Raw genomic sequence first — 19784 nt, forward strand, 5'->3', positions numbered from 1 at the left:
TTTCCAGGGACTTTGAGGTCTGCACAGAATGCCCATAGAATCATTCGCACTGACTGCTGTTTCCTGGCCTGTCTTACAGGAAGCCCCGGGGAGAGGGCAAGAAGTGCCGGAAGGTGTACGGCATGGAGAATCGGGACATGTGGTGCACGGCCTGCCGCTGGAAGAAGGCCTGCCAGCGCTTCACTGACTGATGTGCGGGCCCTTAACTCGCCCCAGACACTCCTGCCCTCCTTTTCCTCCGAGGGTGTTGGAAAGTGCTTTTCCTTCCGTACCAAACCCACTTGAAGCCCAGGGAAAGCACTTCTAGGAACCTTGGTGAAATCACAGCAAAAAAACAAAAAAGGTCACAACCTTCCCTGTTCTTGCTGAGAACCCAGCTGAGAGCAGCTGTAACTATTCTTTTCCTTAAAAAGAAAAGTCAACTTTTTTTTTTTTTTTTTTTGCTGTAGGTCTAGGTCTGAAAACTGTGGACTTCTGTAGCAATCGAACCAACCAAGCCCATTTTTCCTAGAAAGGAGGCCTATTTTGATAAACTTTCTCGATAATACCATTTCTGAGATTTTTTTTTGACACTTAAGAAGCTACAAGTTATTCCGTAGCATTTGTATAAAGAACAATACCTGTTTTCATTGTGAAGTCTTTTCCCTGTCCCATCGGACTTCTGGGAGCAGTTCACATCATGATGTGTTGCCAGGAAGTGGCAGCACTCTGGGTATCTTTTCTATGTCTTTTTGTTTGTTTTGTTTTGTTTTGAAGAATGGCCCCAAACTGAACCACGGTAGAGCTGTTAGCTTGAAGGGCCCTGGAGGGCATAAGCCCGAAAAGAGATTGATAGTGGACATCACCAGCAGATTTCAGCCCCAGCTGAGTTCAGGACATCCCGCATCCCTGTTGGAAAACATCTGGGAGTCTTCCTCAGAAGCCCCACCCTGAGAGTTGGCCCCACCCACTCTCTCCTGGCTACAGTGCACTCAAGACCTGATGTGTCGCCATCTAGGTAAGCCTCGAAGCTTCCTTCAGTGATGCGATGCCAACCCCAGCTCAGATCTGTTCATCACTGCTCATCTGACGGTTGTTGCCGGGTCAGTGGCATATCAGGCCTTCCTTCCCTCAAGACGCCACAGCAGACTGGTTTCAGAAAAGGTAGAGAACTCAGACCATCCCAGCAGGTTGCTTCAGACCACACAGAGCACAGCTTCCATGTGTTCAGAAAGTCATGTAAGGTCAAATCCATTCTGAGTGCACTTTTATAGGTTTTAGGCTTTAGCGCGTCTGGGAGATGGGTTCATGAACACTATAAAGATTATATGGGGAAAGGGAAGGTCCAAACCTTTATTTTTCTTATCAGAATATTGGAGCTATTCATTAAGAACTCGCTCAGAAGGGAATGTACGAAACACCAAAAGGAAATTGCGTGTTGGTATAGGAATCTCTCAATTCAATAGGACCAGGGCTTGCACTGTGTTCCATTTATTAGACTTTCTAGCCCGGTGTGTGTTTGTCCGTCCGTCTTGCTAGTGGTGGTGCCAGGACAGGGGTAGTTGTCAAGCCCTATAAATAAGCTCATTCTCTGTCTACCCTCCTCTTGATCGCCCTGCTCGAGTTACTCGTCCTGTACCTATGCAAAGACGCAAGAGCACCTTATAGGATGCACTGTGTTGGAACGGGGGCCTAGGATCAGCCATAGGAATGTTGAATGAAATTGCACAGAGCAAAGTTTAATATATTTAGAGGTTGTACATACACTTTTTTTTAAAGAGTAGAAAGAAATCATCTAGTCATAACAGATATCCTTGTTTTTTTTAATACACAAGGGGAAAAAGGAGATTCTACAGTGTAACAATCTGTGCGTTCATATATTTTGGCAATTTTATTTTTTAAACTCTCATATAAGAGATCCTGTTTTCCTCCTTCATTTATCTTTAAAAATGCTTAAGAGATCAGAGAAAGAGCTTCGTTTAATATCACATTGTGATTACCAATCAGTACAGAACCAGCTATAATGTATGTTTTAGCACTGATGTGGTCAGCCAGGAAACGTATTTGCACCCTCTCTCCCAGCCTGTCTTTTCTTCTCCCTGGTATCCTGCTGCTTCACCCACTGGCATCTTGGCTAGAAGGTGATGCTCTGGCCTGAACCAGGAAGCCCTGCACTGTGACTGGACTGCCCAGCGGCCACAGTGCCCACTGGTGAGTCCCAGATTGGTCAGCCATTTGAGCAGGCTCACTGTGAACTTCAGTGCTGTTGGGTGTAACCCTGGAGGACAGGATTTTCTCTTCAGCAAGATTCCATGGCCCTTGATCCTTGGATTAAATCAGTAATCAAAAGAGATTAAAAAGGCAAGGGGTTAAATCCATCCCCCGACTCCCAGAACTTTGGGAGAGATGATGTCTGTGGACAGTCCTGGAGTGAGGCTCTGTGATTCTGCCCCAGAAGGACAGCCCATGACTAGTTCTGGGCTCTGGCCTGGCTGAGGCAAGCTCAGTCCTTACCTGAATATTAGCTGATGCACGGGTGTAAGCAAAAGCATAGACCTGAACGCAGCTTCCCTAGGATTTCTTCTCCTTTCTGAAACCTTCTTCACACACACTCTCCCATGCGGGGCTCCTTTCTTCAGGCCAGCCCGGGGCGCTGCTCCAACTCCAAGGTGGGCACAGACCCTCAGTACTTCCTGCACACAGACACCTATTCTCTGCACTAAGGCATGTAATGACTGGGGAACTACCAAGCTTCACCTGGCTGGCCTTGAAGAAAAGGGATAAGATTTCTTTCAAGCCACCCAGAAAGCTACAAATTGTAATATATACAGCACTGATTGTAAATGCTAAAACTTAAAAAAAAATGTAGAGCTATTTTGTTATATTATGGAACTAAATGATGTGCCAAATTAAGCCCAGAATTTATTTTATGGCTTCTCTGGTACCATGTTCTTTTCTGTCTTCATTTGTCAGGGGGAGGAGGGAGACAGGTGAGAAGGAAGTCCCAGGGCACTTGGCTGCTTAATGGGAGTGCCCTCCACCATGGGCAACTCCGAGAACGTGCAAAAGGAACAGCAAAGGCAATGCGTTCTGGTCCCAAAGTCTTTCTAAAGAAGGCATGTGGTAGCCTTTGACTTTTCTCTCCCCAGTGCCCCTTCCTGCAGAACAGATTTCTCATCTCTCTCCAAAGAAGGCACTTCCTGGTGATGGACAGGCTTCTCCAGATAGCTGCACAACAGAGAGCAGTCATTTTAAGTCTCAGTTCTTCTCAAAGGATGTGCAACCAGTGAGTGGAAGGCAGTGTGACCGCCTGGAGGAAACATCCGGGAGCAAGTGGGTGGGAAGCCAGAGAGAGGATACAAGGGGGCTGTGGACACCTGACTGGGGTTCACCATCCTAGCGATGATCAGCTGGTGGTGACTGTCCCTGGGCATCTCCGAGGGAGCTGCCGTGTTCCCATTCGAGGAGCCGCTGCTTAACGCCTAGAGACAGCTCCTTCATGGGAAGCACGCAGGGCAGGGATGCAGCATGCCCCGTGCGCATCCCCAGTGGGCACATACTACTCTCCTCCTCACTTGCTAAAAAGTCCCCTCTGTTGTTTGGTGAAAGCCAGTGTCAGGAAGAGGGCAGTAGGTTTCTGAGCAGGAATGTGCGTGCCTGTCAGCAACTCTGTGCCCCAATAGGGTGGGTGCCCTTGGTGAGAGGAGTCTTTGTCCAGTCATAACCTTGTTGCAGATGAAAACTTTTCAATAGAGAAAGAGGCACATTACAGTTTTTGGACTTTCCAACAAAGTTTTTTTTACAAAGTTACATGTATGTTGTAAAAAGTGTCTGAAATTAACATGCCCTCTATCAAATTTCAAGATCACTTGAAGTCCAGTGTTGCTGGTGTCACACTAAGCCACACTCAAAAGCAGTTCTGAATTAGCCAGGACTGCTCAACCCATGTCCACCTCCATCTGACTTCATTGGAAAAGGAAAACGCAGCACTCATTTGGGAAAATTTAGGGGAAACTGGCACACACTGTACATATGGGAGAGAATACCTTGAGAATAGTAGCAAAATACTGTAAAAAAAAAAAATTTTCATTTCCTCAGGGAAAACTAAAGGGTATGTGAAATGTAGATCTGGAGAATTTTAAGACTAGAAAGGTTTTCTATTATCTCCAGCATCTTTTCTGGTCAGAATAATTTGTTTGTTTTTTAATGAACATACCATTTCATGACCAATTTCCATGAACTAGACAGTACTAACTTTTTGAGATGTGGAGGAATGCTCTATGAAACAGAGCAGTTTCTTTGTTTCTTAGACCTGCATTCTAAGGCTGATGTCTGAACCACAGCGCAGTCCCTGGTGGGTTTTCACAGACTCATATAAGGCTGTTTCTGAATGTAATTATGAATATGACGCCTTGGTGTTCCTTTTTATAATCAGCTGGTTGGAGAACTGATTATTAGCTGTACGCAAGAATTCTGTAGGGGAGGGATGTGAAAGTTGTGCATTTTGCTTTAATGACAGGTTAAGGAGCAAACTTCCATGGACTTTTGTGGACAAGGTGCTGCTTTTTCTCATGACCCTGTAGAATTTCTATTGACCACATCAACTGTAGCTCTGATCTATATGAATGCAGGGGAGAATTTGTGCATACAAATGAGTGGAAACAAGAGCAGGATTCATGAATATGGATGAGGATGCGGATCATTTTGGAGAAAGTGCTGGGCACACGGGTCAACTGGAATTTTGTTTCTCTAAGAAAATAACCCAGCCAGCAGCACACACTGCTCTCCCTGTTCCCCATACCTGTGGGGCTTCCTCCAGAGCGGAACTGTTTCCTTCTTTCACATCGTAACTAGTCAAACCGGAAATCGGTAAATGAAATGAGCTTATAAGCACTTTTAGGTACCAATTGTATCACTAAGTAATGCATACCAGTAGAGCAAGAAAGTATAAAATGTATTTAAGACCGACTGGTTTGCTTACCATGACTAACTGTAAAAGCCCAGATCCAATGACATACGTGCTTTAAAAGGTGTATCTATCATAGGACTAGAAATCAAAAGGGGAATTTTACTTCTGGTCCTGTTTTGTAAATAGTTCCTTTTTTTTTAATTGAAGACAATCTCATGTTTTATAACTTTTCTTGTGAGTCTGAGAATCACAATGGTAATGTGTTGTGTCAAAATGTGATCTTAAATACAATAATAATTATAACTTAATTTTCCAAATAAGGCAAGAAAAACATTGCGTAGGCTTCTACAATTTCTGAAAGATGTGACATTTTTATAATAAGCATTAGTACTTAACTTCTCAAGTTAACAGAACTGGAAATATTTTACAAGATGCAGCGTTTTGTAATCATAAAGAACATGAACATTTTGTGGGAAATGACCTTCGTTTTATACATTGTAGCTTATTTTTTAAAATACAATATTTTACCAAACAGAAAGTGTTAATATTATAAGCAATTCCTGCTCTCCAAACAAAGGGCTATGCCTCTTTTAAGCAAGCATTTTGATGCATATCTTTTCAATCAACCCTCTGCAGCAAGAGTACAAATGCAGATCAGATGGAAAGATTATTACAACAGCTACTCCTATTATCTTTACCAGTGTTTTTTCAAAGTATTTGGGGAAAAGAAAACATTTTAAGAATCGTATATCTGAAATCTTTAAAATATTAATAGATATGCTTATAGGCAATGAGAGAAATAAACTTGTAAATTCTGTCATGTACTGTGATAGATTTCTGTCACAAGGACAAGCTTAGTGCTCAGCCTACCAGAACCACAAAGCTGCATTTTACTAGCAAGTGTCATTTGATGGTAATTTCTAAAATCATAGTGTATAAGCCCAAAGATACAATTCTTAGCTGATTGGTGTTGTTTAAAATAATTTTGTGCTCTCCACTAACTAAACAACTTTCATTTCCTTATCAGAACAAGTGCTTGATTTTTCACATGAGTTCACAGACAGGCAAGTTTGAGATCAGAAAGTCACTATATTCCCAAGAGTCAGGGAACAAGGAAGGCTACCATGGAGAGTTGATTAACCACACAAATAATTCTGAGCTTTGCCAAAACCATTTCATAATGCATTAGTTTTTTCTAGCCCACTCACTGTTAAGCAAGAAAACATCTTTTCTTTCTAAGATTTTAGTAATTCAAAAGCTAGACTAATTAGTCAAGTATGCAGATAACATCAAAAGAAAAGCTAGGACAGAGCAGTCTTACCCATTAGGCAACCCCTGTGAGGTGGTCAAAGGGTCACTCAGACTCTGCTTTCAAACAGGCTTCAGAATCTGCACACATGAGGACTAGAAATGCACGGGCTTAGGGGAAGACATGTACAGCTTCATCTCTGAGATGAGGCAGTCCAATGCCTCTCTTCATTCTCTTGGAAAATCTCTAATGTTGGCATTACAGTTTCCCAAGAAGTGTTCATTGCTGCATGGTTTTTGATCAAATGAGTCTTGCTTCGTATTTAAATAGAAGCCTCCTAATGGTACATAGCAGATGCTTAGAAAGAACAGGCAAATTGTGTAAACGAATGATTCAAATCAGGCAAAGGAAGGACACTAGAGAATGACAGAGATCACAGTGAACCAGAGGACATGCGTCCCCGTTGAAGGGGGACCCCAGCTGTAGACAATCAGAACCATGCAGAAATCAGGCCTGGGGCGCTAGACCTTCTGACTTGGAAATATGATGTTACCTGACACTTAATCAAAACTCAAATTCTTGGCCAGCAGTGTGCAGACCAAAGAGAACCTGTATATGGACAGATGCAGCCTTTGGGCACTGGTTTCAACTGTTGGGAAAAAGCAGATTTCACCTTCCATAGCCATCAAGTCAAGTTCTTCAAGCAGCGCCCCCAACTCACAAATTGGCACTATCTGGGCAACTAAAATTAAAGGGAGAGAAGTCAGTTCTCCCCAAAAATCACTCTCATGGAAGATTTGAGTATAAAAATACAACATCCTTAAACTAGCCTTGCCTCTGATCAAAATATACCGAGGTATTATTCAGCTCTCACTCTGCCTCGTGGCATGCCCAGGCCGGGCCCCAAAGCATTGAATGACTGTAATCCTCACTTCCTTACTGTTTTCACTGCCGTGACCACTGTGATGAGGGGCTGGCAAAGAGCAGCCTTGTGCCTTCAGCGAAGGCAGCCAGGAGCCCCTGCAGTTTCAGATAGCACACGTTGCCTCCTCGTGCCAAAGCCCTTTGCCAACCCCTCCACATCCCTTCCCACTCCATCCCGCCTTGTGAGTTTTCATCCCAGGATAAAAGCTCTGTTGTTCCACCTCTGACACGGCAAAATCCTTGCTTCATAACTGGTAGGTACTTAGGTATTTTAGAGTGTCCACTAACCTCAAAATGGAGTTTTTCCATGTAGAAAACCTTAACATCTTTCCCTGAGGGCAAAGACAAAATAGGAATAAATGTGTCACAGAAAAAATTAGAAGTTGCTTCCTTCATTTGGATAAACTAGGTAATTTTAGAGTGTGTCTTACCCCAGAGTCCTGATAGTATTAGGATAATCACTAACCCTTTCAGATATATAAGAAAGTGTGTCTCTTTCAGATACATGACTTCCTTTGACCCTCCCTAGTACTTAGCATAAAATGAGAATATTTAAAATTACTACCACCACCTCCAAAGCCAAACCTGGTGCAAGTGGTCTTGAACCTGAGTCAGCCTCATTACTATGTCCAGGGAGGAGGGAAAGAGCAAGTGAAAGAGCTGGCTTAGACCTCAATCTTCCAGAATGACTCTAGACCTGAGAAGACCCCAGGGACCCATGATCTTTACCCATACTTACAATCCAAGTATTTCAGCATAAAAGTAAAGAACCCTCATCACAGTATCAAATGCAGACTCACTCTGAAATTTATCCCTTTAGCCTACCTCCCAGGCCCCCATCCCCTAAATTCCAGCCATATAAGTGGTTAATTATAGGAGATGACTAGCTAGTGCAATGTTCCGAGTTAAACTTTTGACTCCTTTGAAAAAAGTTATTTTGCTGCTAACATTCAGCTTTTGTTATCCATGTAAACTTGTATTGATGCCCCCAAATTTGAAAATAAGCTCAAATTCAGTTTGTAAGGATCAAATTGAAAAATACTGTCATCTCAAAGTCGGAAATAGCTGGTAATATGGTTATGTCACATGGTAAATATGAATGCAACTTAAATAACATTGACAATGCCTGATATTTTGTCATCGTATGATTGACAGGTTGACCAGTCCATGAATGGATTGTCCTCTTCTCTCATCAGCTCACAGGTTTCACAGGTTTTGAGTAAAGCCACTCACAAGTTTAGTCATGGAGCTAGATGGGCCTAAACCATTTTGGCCCATAACCTACTTTTTGATAAATTATACTTTTATTATGTTTCTCAAGCAATATAGTACTAGAGGAGTAAATTGTGAGCTTTCCTATTCTGGTGGAAAAGAAGCCCATTTTGCAATGGTTAACCCCAATGCCCAAACAGTGGCAGGTCTTAAAAGGACCCAAGTTCTAGGGAACAAGAGAAAAGCTACCATTCAAAAGATAAACAACTGTAGATTTTGAAAGAAGGTGGAGATTATGACTTCAACACTTAAGCCATAAACCTTTTTTCTTCAAAATATTCTTTTCCTATTGAGCACCATCCACATAACTATTAACTGCCAGCTTTCAAAGGAAAGCTCCCCACTATTTATATTATGAAAGTGTTAAAAATTAATTCTCAAGTCTGATTAACCGTTATATTTACATAGTTACTAGGGGCAGTTCTCTAAATTTTTAATTCAGAAAATTGGTCGGGGAGCGAGCAGCAACTCCTGAAAAAGGCAAGAGCACTGTCATTAAAGAACAAAATTTTCTTAAAAAAAACAAAAAAAAAAGTTTCTCATCTATTTCCTTCTGAATGCTCTTTACATCTCTGACTGAAGAGGAAAAACCAGCAGCTGGAGAAGAAGCTGAATTTTAAGGGAGAGAAAGAACAGTCCGCATTCTAGTCAGGAGTCTCTTTTTCCCTTTTGGCAACCATCTTGAATTCACTAGCAAAATGTTACTCTCCCCTCTGCCTTAATCTGCCTGAGCCAGCGGCCATGCTGTTTTTAATGTATGTTTGCTTCCCAAAGCCCTGGATTAAACATTTTCGCTTCTGTGCTCTTGCTTTCTCACTCTTCAATTAAGGTCCATGGGGATAAATATTACCAGGACTTGCATGTTAGGCTGAGTCGATGAGGCTCCTCTCTTCCTTCAGCGAAACGTTTCCATTTGTCTCAACAGTTTGGGATTACCATTCAGAGAGCAGGTTGATCAGCAGACAACCTGCCATATTCATCACAAAAGATCCAGTCAGACTCACTGACAAAGAATAACAAGGCAGATACCTAGTCCTTCCACTTTTACTCAAAGCCTCTCTCACAAGTCCTCTACCCCCACGAGTCCCCCTCCGGAGCAAAGCCAATGGAGTGATCAGAGCAGAGGAAGAGAGCTTCACTTTGGCTCATTGGTCTGAGCCCTGACCTCTGCCTAGGGTTACAGAGCATGAAAATGGAACCGACCTTTATTATGTGAAAAGCAAGTGGCTCCTGCGGGGTATACTTGTTTTAAGTTTTTATTTATGCAAAGAGAAAGCTCTTCCAGTCTGCTCATGTTGTGAAGCACGTGTCTCTCACCCCAGTGGAGCTTCCTTCCCATGTTTTGGGCACAGATGATCAAGACAGGAAAGAGGCAGAGCTCGGGGGCCAGTGGAATTACCCCTCAGGGATCTACGGTGTAGCAATCACAAACTACCCCACCCAAGGGAAATTTAAAAAAGATGAGGCACAGTGGGGACCTCCCTGGTGGTCCAGCGGTTAAGACTCCGTACTTCCAATGCAGGGGACACGGGTACCATCCCTTAGCTGGGGAACAGATCCCACATGCTGTGCAGTGCAGCCAAAAAGAGACGGGGAGAGAAAGATGCATCACTGCAGACTGTAAACCCTCGCTTTGCTTTTTACGCCTTTTCCCTTACACTCTGCTAATTGGAAAGCAATGACTGTGATTTGACCAAGCCCTGTGATGATAGCAAAGCTTCTTCTTCCAAAGTGTCCCAGCTGTTCGGGGAACCTCTGTGATCACTGGTAGAAAGCTTTAGAATAGATTTAGATTTTTAGGGAAGAACTCAATACCCCCCAAATATACTTGTTCCATGACTTCAATAACTGAAAATATCCTGGGTGTAAAATAACCCAGGCAGGCAGATCATATATGTTTTTAAAAAAATGCCATTAATCAATATTTTCCTACAACATGACCTTAAATTCCTATTTTTATAATTAATGGTTGGATGATAGTCAGCCATTGAAACATAAGCTCTCTGGAATAACCAGACATTAGTGTAGTTTCCAAAGTGTTTCATGTATCAAAATCTATATACTTAGAGGAAGAACTCAGGATAAGAAAAAATCGCTAGGTCCCAAAGGGTTCGTGACTATCATCAAATACAACTGCCGAGTGGCCTGTGGTCATCTTTTTCAAATGAGGGAGCTGGGGAGTGAGAGAACCACAGTCATAACAAAACCTCTGTTGCCCTTCATCCATGATAAGATTTAAAGCATTCTACTTTTAAGAATTAAGCCATCTTTCAAGTTGTTTTCTACACCAAATCTAACCTATTCAAATAAAATGATAAAATAGCTAAAAATGGGGTATTTGGGGGAAATGCTGTCAGTAGAAAGCATTGCTTTTTAGTGCCTGCTAACAAAAAAAAAAAAAAAAAAAAGAAGACTCAGTCCTTCCTGTGAGATGCAAGTGTTAACATGACAGTGTTAACTTGGAATCAGGCACTAGTTCAAAAACATTGAGGCAGTGCTCTCCAATTTTTAGAAATCTTTCAAAATATAATCTTACCACTACTTAGAGGTAAGTACTTGTGTATAAAAGTCTTTAATATTAGTGAATGAATGTAAAAGTGACAAGCTATGCATTTTCAAAGGGTAGTGTTATTTTGTATCCAATCCAAGTCAATTTTTTTTTTCATAGAGACTTACCACAACTGCAAATTATTCAAAACAGACTTGAATGCATATCATTATGGGGATATAGGACTTCCAACTATACACTTCTGGCTGATACTTTTAAAGACAGTGCATTGAAACTTCAGGCTCTAAACAAATTTCAGCCGCAAAGGTGATTAAAGGAGAAATGGTTTATATTTTACTTCTTTAGCAGAAATGGGAAATGTGGGCGTTACAAAATGGGCCCAGTTTTTTTAGAGGTAAATGTTCTAGTAACACTGGATTAGCAAGCAAACAAAACTGCATGAAGTTAATGAATATTGCCTTGGATAAATATAGCATAGGTTGTGTCTATTGTGTTTAATTCGCAATCTAAGGGGGAAAAAACTCTTCTCCAAAGGGTTTGGATTATATAGTTTTAAAGAATATAAAAACAGAATATAGAAAATAATATAAAAATATTGTCCTGCAAAGAAAAATCATTGGCTTTTTTTTTTTTTTTTTTTCAAAATTAAACAGAGATCATCACCTATATTTTTTTGGAAAGTCCATATGAAATAAACACACATGTCTTCAGCACTCTTGGGGATTTTGTATTCCCATGAAACCTTTTCCCCTAATAATTTATTCTTGCTCCTTAATCAGTACTTTCCTATGTTACTCGGCATGAAAAATAAAATTCTTTCCTTCATCTGACAATGTTGACATAAAGAACTCCATTTCTCTGCCACTTAGGATCTCTTCTGTGTCCATTGAGAAAGTTTCTCAGCTGTTTGTATGTAAAATATGGAAAAATATACTTCTAAACCTGGTACTTGTGGTTATACTGGATATGTTTGCTACCTATTTAGAAGTTATTGGGGGCCGGGATGTGTCTTTTTATATGATTTTTAGCCAAATCCAGATGTTCTGATACTACATTTCTGAATACCTATCTGACTGTAAATACAGCCTGAGGAGGTTCAGGTTAATAAACCTTTTACATGACTGTTCCTCAGCCATGCTCCTTGCCAGCTTTGGGCACCTTGTACATAGATTTGTTGAATGTTTAAATGATGTTGTTTTTCTAAATGCTGTTCTCTAAAACAACTTTTTGAATGTTTTTCGCTTTCCATTGTTTGGGACTTTGTGTGTTGGTTTAAAAAAAAAATGTTTCCTAAATATTTAACACCAGGAAAACTATTTCAAATAAACTGGTGCTAATCGAAATAGAAGGCAGATTTTCAGATGCAAGATTTCCAGTATCAAATGTTGACACCAGTTAAATGGAACTGCACTTTCCAAAGGGGACAGCTGGCATCTACCTGCCATGGGCATCAGAAGGACCCCTGATTGTTTACAGTTTCTGTGGCCCATTTTAAAATAGAGAAATGGTCCTGTCCCCCCAGAGCTGAGAATTTGCTACCTGGGTCCTATGGAAGCATTTAAGTAGAAGTAAGGGTCTATAGGAAGAATCATTTTAGTAATAGTCTGCTGGTCTTTGGACTTTCACGTCTGTAATGCTTAGCTGTAACAATGAATATGGTGTTGCCAATCTAGTCTGACGTCATCGTCGCCCTGTATTTCCTGTGTGTATGGTTCTACCTTGGGTTGCACTGGCACGTGCCGAGCCAGAACACTGGACTTTCAGGAAGACCATTCTGACTTCTACGGTGTCCACACACATGCATTTAAATGCACTTGTAACTGGTTAACTACCATGAAGTCTAACTTCCACTTAATAAAAGTTTTTGTGTATCTGCTTCTATTTGAGAGCTGTTGATTTGAGTAAAGGATAACTAACTGGTACCCAAAGGCTCTCGAGGGTTAGAGGATTTGAGGTTTTATCTACAGTTGTTTTAAAAAAAAAACACTTTTTTTAAAAAACAAAGGGATCTCTTTCCCATAGCAAACCGCTCGCCATCGAGACTATTTTTAGAAACATGTTGTAGGTACATCTCATGTCTAGAGTTCAGCCCGGATAATTTCAACTCAAACCCATTCCCTTGGCAATGACTGCCCAGAGACCTCAACTTCTCATACAGTGCTGCTGATCCTGTTGCCCAGGTCATGTGAACACAAGCTGACAGACAGGGGAAAGTCAATGTCCAGTCTAGTGCCAAGCCACTCTGGAGACCCTCCTTGAAGCCAAGGCCAGGTCCACCAGAACTTGACATTCACCTCCAAAGACCAAGCATATGTATTTGTGCAGCAAGGCAGCAGGCTTTGGAGTTCAACAGATTTGGACAGAAATCCGAGTTTTGCCTCTTGTGAGATAGATAACTGGACATGAGATTTAACCTTTGTAAGTCTTGTTCTTACATTAGGAATGATAATAGAAGAGAGAAAACCAATTAGCCTGGCTTAGGCAATATCTTGATCTACTCCTAGACCAGGCCTCCATAGATGGGGTGGGGAGGGCTATGACTCATGGTCTGCTGCCTGCTTCCCAGAAGCTCCTACCTCACGGAGCTGTTGTCAGAATTACCTGGAATAACAGGTCATCACACACAGAGAACTGTTTCCCAAATGGAGACCACAATACTCTAATACTGGAACCCTCAGATATCTGGATTAAGTGCCTTGAAATTCGTGAGTGCCTGCAGAATTTCTTCTTTTCGATTTAAGAAGTTTCTTTCTAAAATAAAAATGTCCAGCCTTAGTAAATAGCTTATGTGCCACATCTGAATGTTTTCTTGGTTACTCCTGGCCATCATTATTTCATCCATTAATAGCCTGAGCGGTAGAGACAGTTTTAAAGCTCAGCCTATTTGATAACTAGAAGCTTGTGCAGTTGGACACCCATTGCTTTCTTCCACCAGCCCTACCCGCAGCCCAGCTCCTTGTCATTGAAACTATATGATTCCCTTGTGTTTGGCACAGGGACCCTGAGCCCTTTGACCTTTCCTGTGAAGCAGGAGGATGGGAGACCAGACTCAGTTTGCTCCTACTCTGTGCCAAGCAAGCACTGGAGGCTTCCAGGTGGACTGACTGTCACAACAGCTGTGTGTGGGAACCACCACCCCATTTTATCCAGAATGAAAGACCTTCATAAAGGTTACCTAACTGTCCTGAGGTCACAGAGCTTACATAGATGTGGATGTCCCCTACCTCTGACACTACCCAGTGGCTGTTCAGCAGTTTTAGGGGCTTTCAGTCTACAGATCTGCTGTGAGCAATCAAAGATAGTGCTCCTTTCTCTCTGCTTCGTGGTTTCCTCCTCCTTTGAACCAGGTATGGGCTGCTCTTCACCTTATGCTGCCTTCTCTCCCCACTCTGTCCTCCTCTTTACACTGCCCATTCCCATCACTTCTTTTGCCAGTTTCTCCCCATAATCTAATATTACAGCAGGGAAACAGATATACACTATGATACATAAAATAGAAAAACAGGGGACTTCCCTGATGGTCCAGTGGTTAAGAATCCGCCTAGTGATGCCGGAGACTTGGCTTTGATCCCTGCCTGGGGAACGAAGATCCTACATGACGTGGGCAATTAAGCCCGAGAGCCACAACTAGAGTCTTATCTGCAAGGATCCCATATGAGCAAAGACCCTGCATGCCACGATGAAGACCTGACACAGCCAAAAATAGGTAAATCTTTTTAAAATAAATAAATAAAATAGAAAAATAAGGAGCTACTGTATAGCACAGGGAACTATATTCAGTATCTTGTAATGACCTATAATGGAAAAGAATCTGAGAAAGAAAATACACACACACACACAAATGAATCACTTTGCTGTGCACTTGAGACTGGGCTTCCCTGGTAACTCAGCTGGTAAAGAATCTGCCTGCAAAAAAAAAAGAATCTACCTGCAATGCAGGAGACCCCGTTTCAATTCCTGGGTCCAGAAGATCCCCTGGAGAAGGGATAGGCTACCCACTCTGGTATTCTTGAGCTTCCCTGGTGGCTCAGATGGTAAAGAATCTGCCTGCAATGCAGAAGACCTGGGTTTGATCCCTGGGTTGGAAAGATCCCTGGAGGAGGGCACGGCAGCCCACTTCAGTATTCTTGCCTGGAGAATCCTCATAGGCAGAGGAGACTGGTGAGCTACGTCTGTGGCATCGCCAAGAACTTGAAACTAATACAACATAGCAAATTACCTATATTTCATAAAAACAACAACAACAATAACAACAACAACACTGCAGGGAAAGCTTGACCCTGCGTTCACATCCATCAGTTAGAGTTCTTTCTCCCCATGCTTCCCACAGCATGTCTGCCAAGCCTGCAGCCACATCAGATGTCACATACTTCCCCACAAAGCATTGTCATCCTCAGTCCTCAAGGCTCTCAAAGATGATAGCTAAACAGTTCCCTTTTAATGCCCACATTCTTGCCAAGAAGAAGGATACATGCAACAACCTCTATGAATGGTGTTCGAACCGCACATTCTTGCTTCTTCCAGGCCCTCTGGCCAAGGTCTCAGGAAACTCTGCTCCCTCGGGAGTTTCCAGGAAGCTGCATGGCCCTCAGGTGGGGACAGGAGAAAATATTGAGAAACTGGACTGGAGATGTTGTCCTACAAAGTTATGTGTCAATCATATATTTGCAAAACAAGTTTTGACCAAATGCCTACTATCCTAAAGCGAGGCTGCAGCAAACATCTAACAAGGTAATGGATTCTTTTTTTGGCCATTCCACGTAGCATGCAGGATCATAGTTCCCCAACCAGAGACTGAACCTTTGCCCCCTGCAGTGGAAGCTTGGGGTCTTAACCGTTGGACCACCATGGAAGTCCCAGTGATGAATTATTTTAGTATTAAAAAAAAAAAAAGAAAGCAACCTTCCCTGAAAAAAATACCCTCCAAGACCTTACACTTAATACTCTGGCATGTACTAGGTGCTCAATAAATGTTTAAGTGAATGAATGAAAAACTGTTCGGATGGAGCATTTCTTCAGGCTGTAGATACGCTCTCTGTTTCCATCTACTGTTGCCCAAACAAAGCAAAGAGGGAAGAAGGAAGGGAACATTTTGCAGCCTAGCATAGCCATTTATTGGCTTCCCAGGTGGTGCTAGTGGTAAAAAACCCACCTGGATCCCTGGGTCGGGAAGATCCCCTGGAGGAGGACACAGAAACCCACTTCCGTGTTCTTGCCTGGAGAATCCCATGGGCAGAGGAGCCTGTCAGGCTGCAGTCCATAGGGATGTGCAGAGTCTGACACGACTGAAGCAACTTAGCCCACACACACATAGACATTTATTTGGTCTAAGTAGCATTTTTAAAGTTTCTTTAAAGTTTCTCAAAATCACCAACTCCAAATGACTTTTGATTACCTAATAATTATTTAATATAGAACAAAGTATACGGTAACACCCACTGGTTTTATGTAGAAATTCCTTGCACATAGCAAGAATTCAGTAAAGGTGTGAAAAAAAGTGAAAAAAATGAATGCTTCAAAATGAAATCCATTGCAGCATAGGTCTGTACTATTAAAAGCATGCAGAGTAAATGGAAGAAGGTCAATAGGATTTGAGTCAATAACAGAGGAGAGAGAACCTAGGTTGGCACTAAAAAATAAACAGTATTTTACGATGAGGATCTGGATATGATAGTAATTGCTCACATCCAGGTAATATAGGTACACAGTAAAAAAAAAAAAAATCAGGGCAGTAAAATGCTTATGATGATAGGAAGCCCTGCTGCTCATCCCCTTTCCACCCTTCATCACAATTTGAGAAGCAGCCAGTTCTGTTTAACTTGATTACATTTTTTCTAAATTATATGCAATTGTTGGAATTCCAGCTGAGCTATTTAAAATCCTAAAAGATGATGCTGTTAAAGCGATTTACTCAATATACCAGCAAATTTGGAAAACTCAGCAGTGGCCACAGGACTGGAAAAGGTCAGTTTTCATTTCAATCCCAAAGAAGGGCAATGCCAAAGAATGTTCAAATTACCGTACAATTGCACTCATTTCACATGCTAGCAAGATTATGGTCAAATTCCTTCAAGCTAGGTTTCAACAGTATGTGAACCAAGAACTTCCAGATGTACAATCTGGGTTTAGAAAAGGCAGAAGAACCAGAGATCAAGTTGCCAACATGTGCTGGATCACAGAAAAAGCAAAAGAATTCCAAAAAATTTTACTTTTACTTCATTTACTATGCTATAGCCCTTGACTGTGTGGATAATGACAAACTGAGGAAAATTCTTTTTTTTTTTCAATGTAAATGTTTTAGTAGCAACTGCATTTGTACCATACACTCAGCCATTGAGACTGTATGTGATAAAGCAACCAGGTATGGCTCTATATCAACCCTCCATAAGTACAGATTTCACTCTGGGCAGTAACACCAACTTTGGTGGTTTTTCTGGTTTTTTTTTTTTTTTTTACTGTGCTAGGTCTTCGCTGCTTTGCACATGCTTTCTCCAGTTGCAGCGAGTGGGGGCTACCCGCTAGTTGCAGTGCGAGGGCTTCTCATTGTGCTGACTCCTGTTGTTGTGGAGCACGGCTTTAGGCACACAGGCTTCAGTAGTTCCGGTTTAGAGCACAGGCTCAGTGGTTGTGGAGCACAAGCTAAGTTCCGCTGCAGTGGAAAATTCTTAAAGAGATGGGAATACCAGACCACCTTACCAGTCTCCTGAGAAACCTGTATGCAGGTCAAGAAGCAACAGTTAGAACCAGACATGGAACAACAGGTTCACAGTTGGGAAAGGAGTACGTCAAGGCTGATTTGTCACCCTGCTTATTTAACTTATATGCAGAATACATCATGTGAAAAGCCAAACTGGAAGACTCACAAGCTGGAATCAAGATTGCCGGGAGAAATATCAGCAACCTCAGATATGCAGATGATACCACTCTAACGGCAGAAAGTGAAGAGAGACTAAAGAATCTCTTGATAAGAGTTAAAGAGGAGAGTAAAACAACTGGCTTAAAACTTTACATTGAAAAAAGTAAGATCATGGCATCCAGATCCATCATTTCATGCCAAATAGGTGGGGGAAAAGTAGAATATTTTCTTTTCTTGGGCTCCAAAATCACTGCAGATGGTGGCTGCAGACATGAAATTAAAAGACGCTTGTTCTTTGGAAGAAAAGCAATGACAAACCTAGACAGCATATTATAAAGCAGGCATTCCTTTACCAACAAAGGTCCATATAGTCAAAGCTATGGTTTTTCCAGTAGTCATGTACGGATGTGAGAATTATAAAGAAGGCTGAGTGCCAAAGAACTGTTGTAGTGAGTAGGGGTGGAGAAGGCGATGGCACCCCACTCCAGTACTCTTGCCTGGAAAATCCCATGGACGGAGGAGCCTAGTAGGCTGCAGTCCATGGGGTCGCGAAGAGACAGACACGACTGAGTGACTTCACTTTCACTTTTCACTTTCATGCATTGGAGAAGGAAATGGCAACCCACTGCAGTGTTCTTGCCTGGAGAATCCCAGGGACGGGGGAGCCTGGTGGGCTGTGGTCTATGGGGTCGCACAGAGTCGGACACGACTGAAGCGACTTAGCAGCAGCAGCAGTGAACGGGGGTTACTCTTTGTTGCAGTACTCAGACCTCTCACTTGCTTCTCTTCTTGCAGAGCACAGGCTCTAGGCTTCAGTAGTTATAGTACCCAGGCTCAGTAGTTGTGGCCCACAGGCTTGGTTGCTCCGTGGCATGTGGGATCTCCCAGGACCAGGGATCAAATCCATGTCCCTTGCACTGGCAGGTGGATTCCTATCCACTGTGCCACTGTGGAAGTACCCCACACCATCTTCACTGTCACTCCGGTTCTTAGTGTGTCCCTTAACTGATTTCATGATAAAGCCCAGATTGTTGCAGAAAAACATCCCAAGTCAGATTTTGCAAAAAGGCTCAGTGTAAAATTTGGTCACTATTCAGTTTGGCTACCCACACCAGACATGCTGGGGACCAGCTGCACCCATGTCTCTCACATGGCTGAAAGTGAGTAATAAACCACTCAAGTAGATCAAGCAAACACAAGTGGGGGGTTATTGAGAGGACACAGGGTCTCTCAAGGATCCAAGGTCACACAGAGTTGCCAGACATCATGGAGTCCTAGAACCAAGATTGAGAAAGCCATTAGGAAGCAAGAAAGCCACACTCCCCACCTTCCCAGTCCTGTCCCCTCACCTCCATGAGGTGGCAGAATCAGGACTCATCTCTGTAGTTTTCTTTTCTTCTCTCTCTACATAGCTGCCATCTTTGCTTCTCTAGCACAAGATGAAAAATGGGCAGAAGATGAAAAATGGCCACAAGAGACCAACGTTGAATTCACTGCACATGTGGTCAAAAGTGTGCTAGAATTTTGTATCACCAATCCTAAACTCAGAAATCATTGGCCAGGCTTGGGCGAAATATCTTTCCTTGCTCCAATCAGCTGGGCTCAGTGGCATCAGGGTTCACATGGGAGGCTCTCTACTTAAAAAGTGTGTGGTTGGCAAGACTGTGATGGGGAGGGAGAAAATAGCTGTCATGCCTAGTATAGTAAATGAAAGTCTGTTTTTATTGCTAATAAATATAATTACAGAATTTACATCTGAGGGATATTAAAGATCATCTAGTTTAACTCTCTTATTTCATGGATAAGATTCATGACCCAAGAATGTCCTTTTATATTTATTAATGTTGTTTGGATGTGAGAGTTGGACCTTAAAGAACGCTGAGCACCAAAGAATTGATGCTTTTGAAATGTGGTACTGGAGGAGATTCTTGAGAGTCCCTTGGACTGCAAGGAGATCCAACCAGTCAATCCTAAAAGAAATCAACTCTGAATATTCATTGGAAAGACTGATCCTGAAGCTGAAGCTCCAATCCTCTGGCCACCTGATGAGAAGAGCCGACCTGATGCTGGGAAAGACTGAGGGCAG

General features: G+C 42.3%; 1 protein-coding gene across 3 annotated transcripts in view; it reads left to right on the forward strand.

Annotated features, from left to right (window-relative positions):
• The window catches only part of ZNF704 (zinc finger protein 704), a 279969-nt gene that overhangs the window by 247599 nt on the left and 12586 nt on the right, over positions 1-19784 (forward strand). Inside the window, exons 9-10 of one of the 3 annotated variants that reach the window (XR_011466753.1) lie at positions 80-343; positions 450-12723. Coding sequence is in view for 1 of the 3 variants with exons in the window: in XM_070382209.1 (XP_070238310.1) it covers positions 80-191 (112 nt within the window). In the remaining 2 variants the exon portion in view is untranslated. Of the gene's footprint in view, positions 1-79; positions 12724-19784 lie in introns of those variants that run through there. The other 2 variants (XR_011466752.1, XM_070382209.1) reach the window with 2 other exon arrangements.

This window comes from Bos mutus, chromosome 14 (assembly GCF_027580195.1).
Source record: "Bos mutus isolate GX-2022 chromosome 14, NWIPB_WYAK_1.1, whole genome shotgun sequence".
Lineage (NCBI taxonomy): Eukaryota > Metazoa > Chordata > Mammalia > Artiodactyla > Bovidae > Bos > Bos mutus.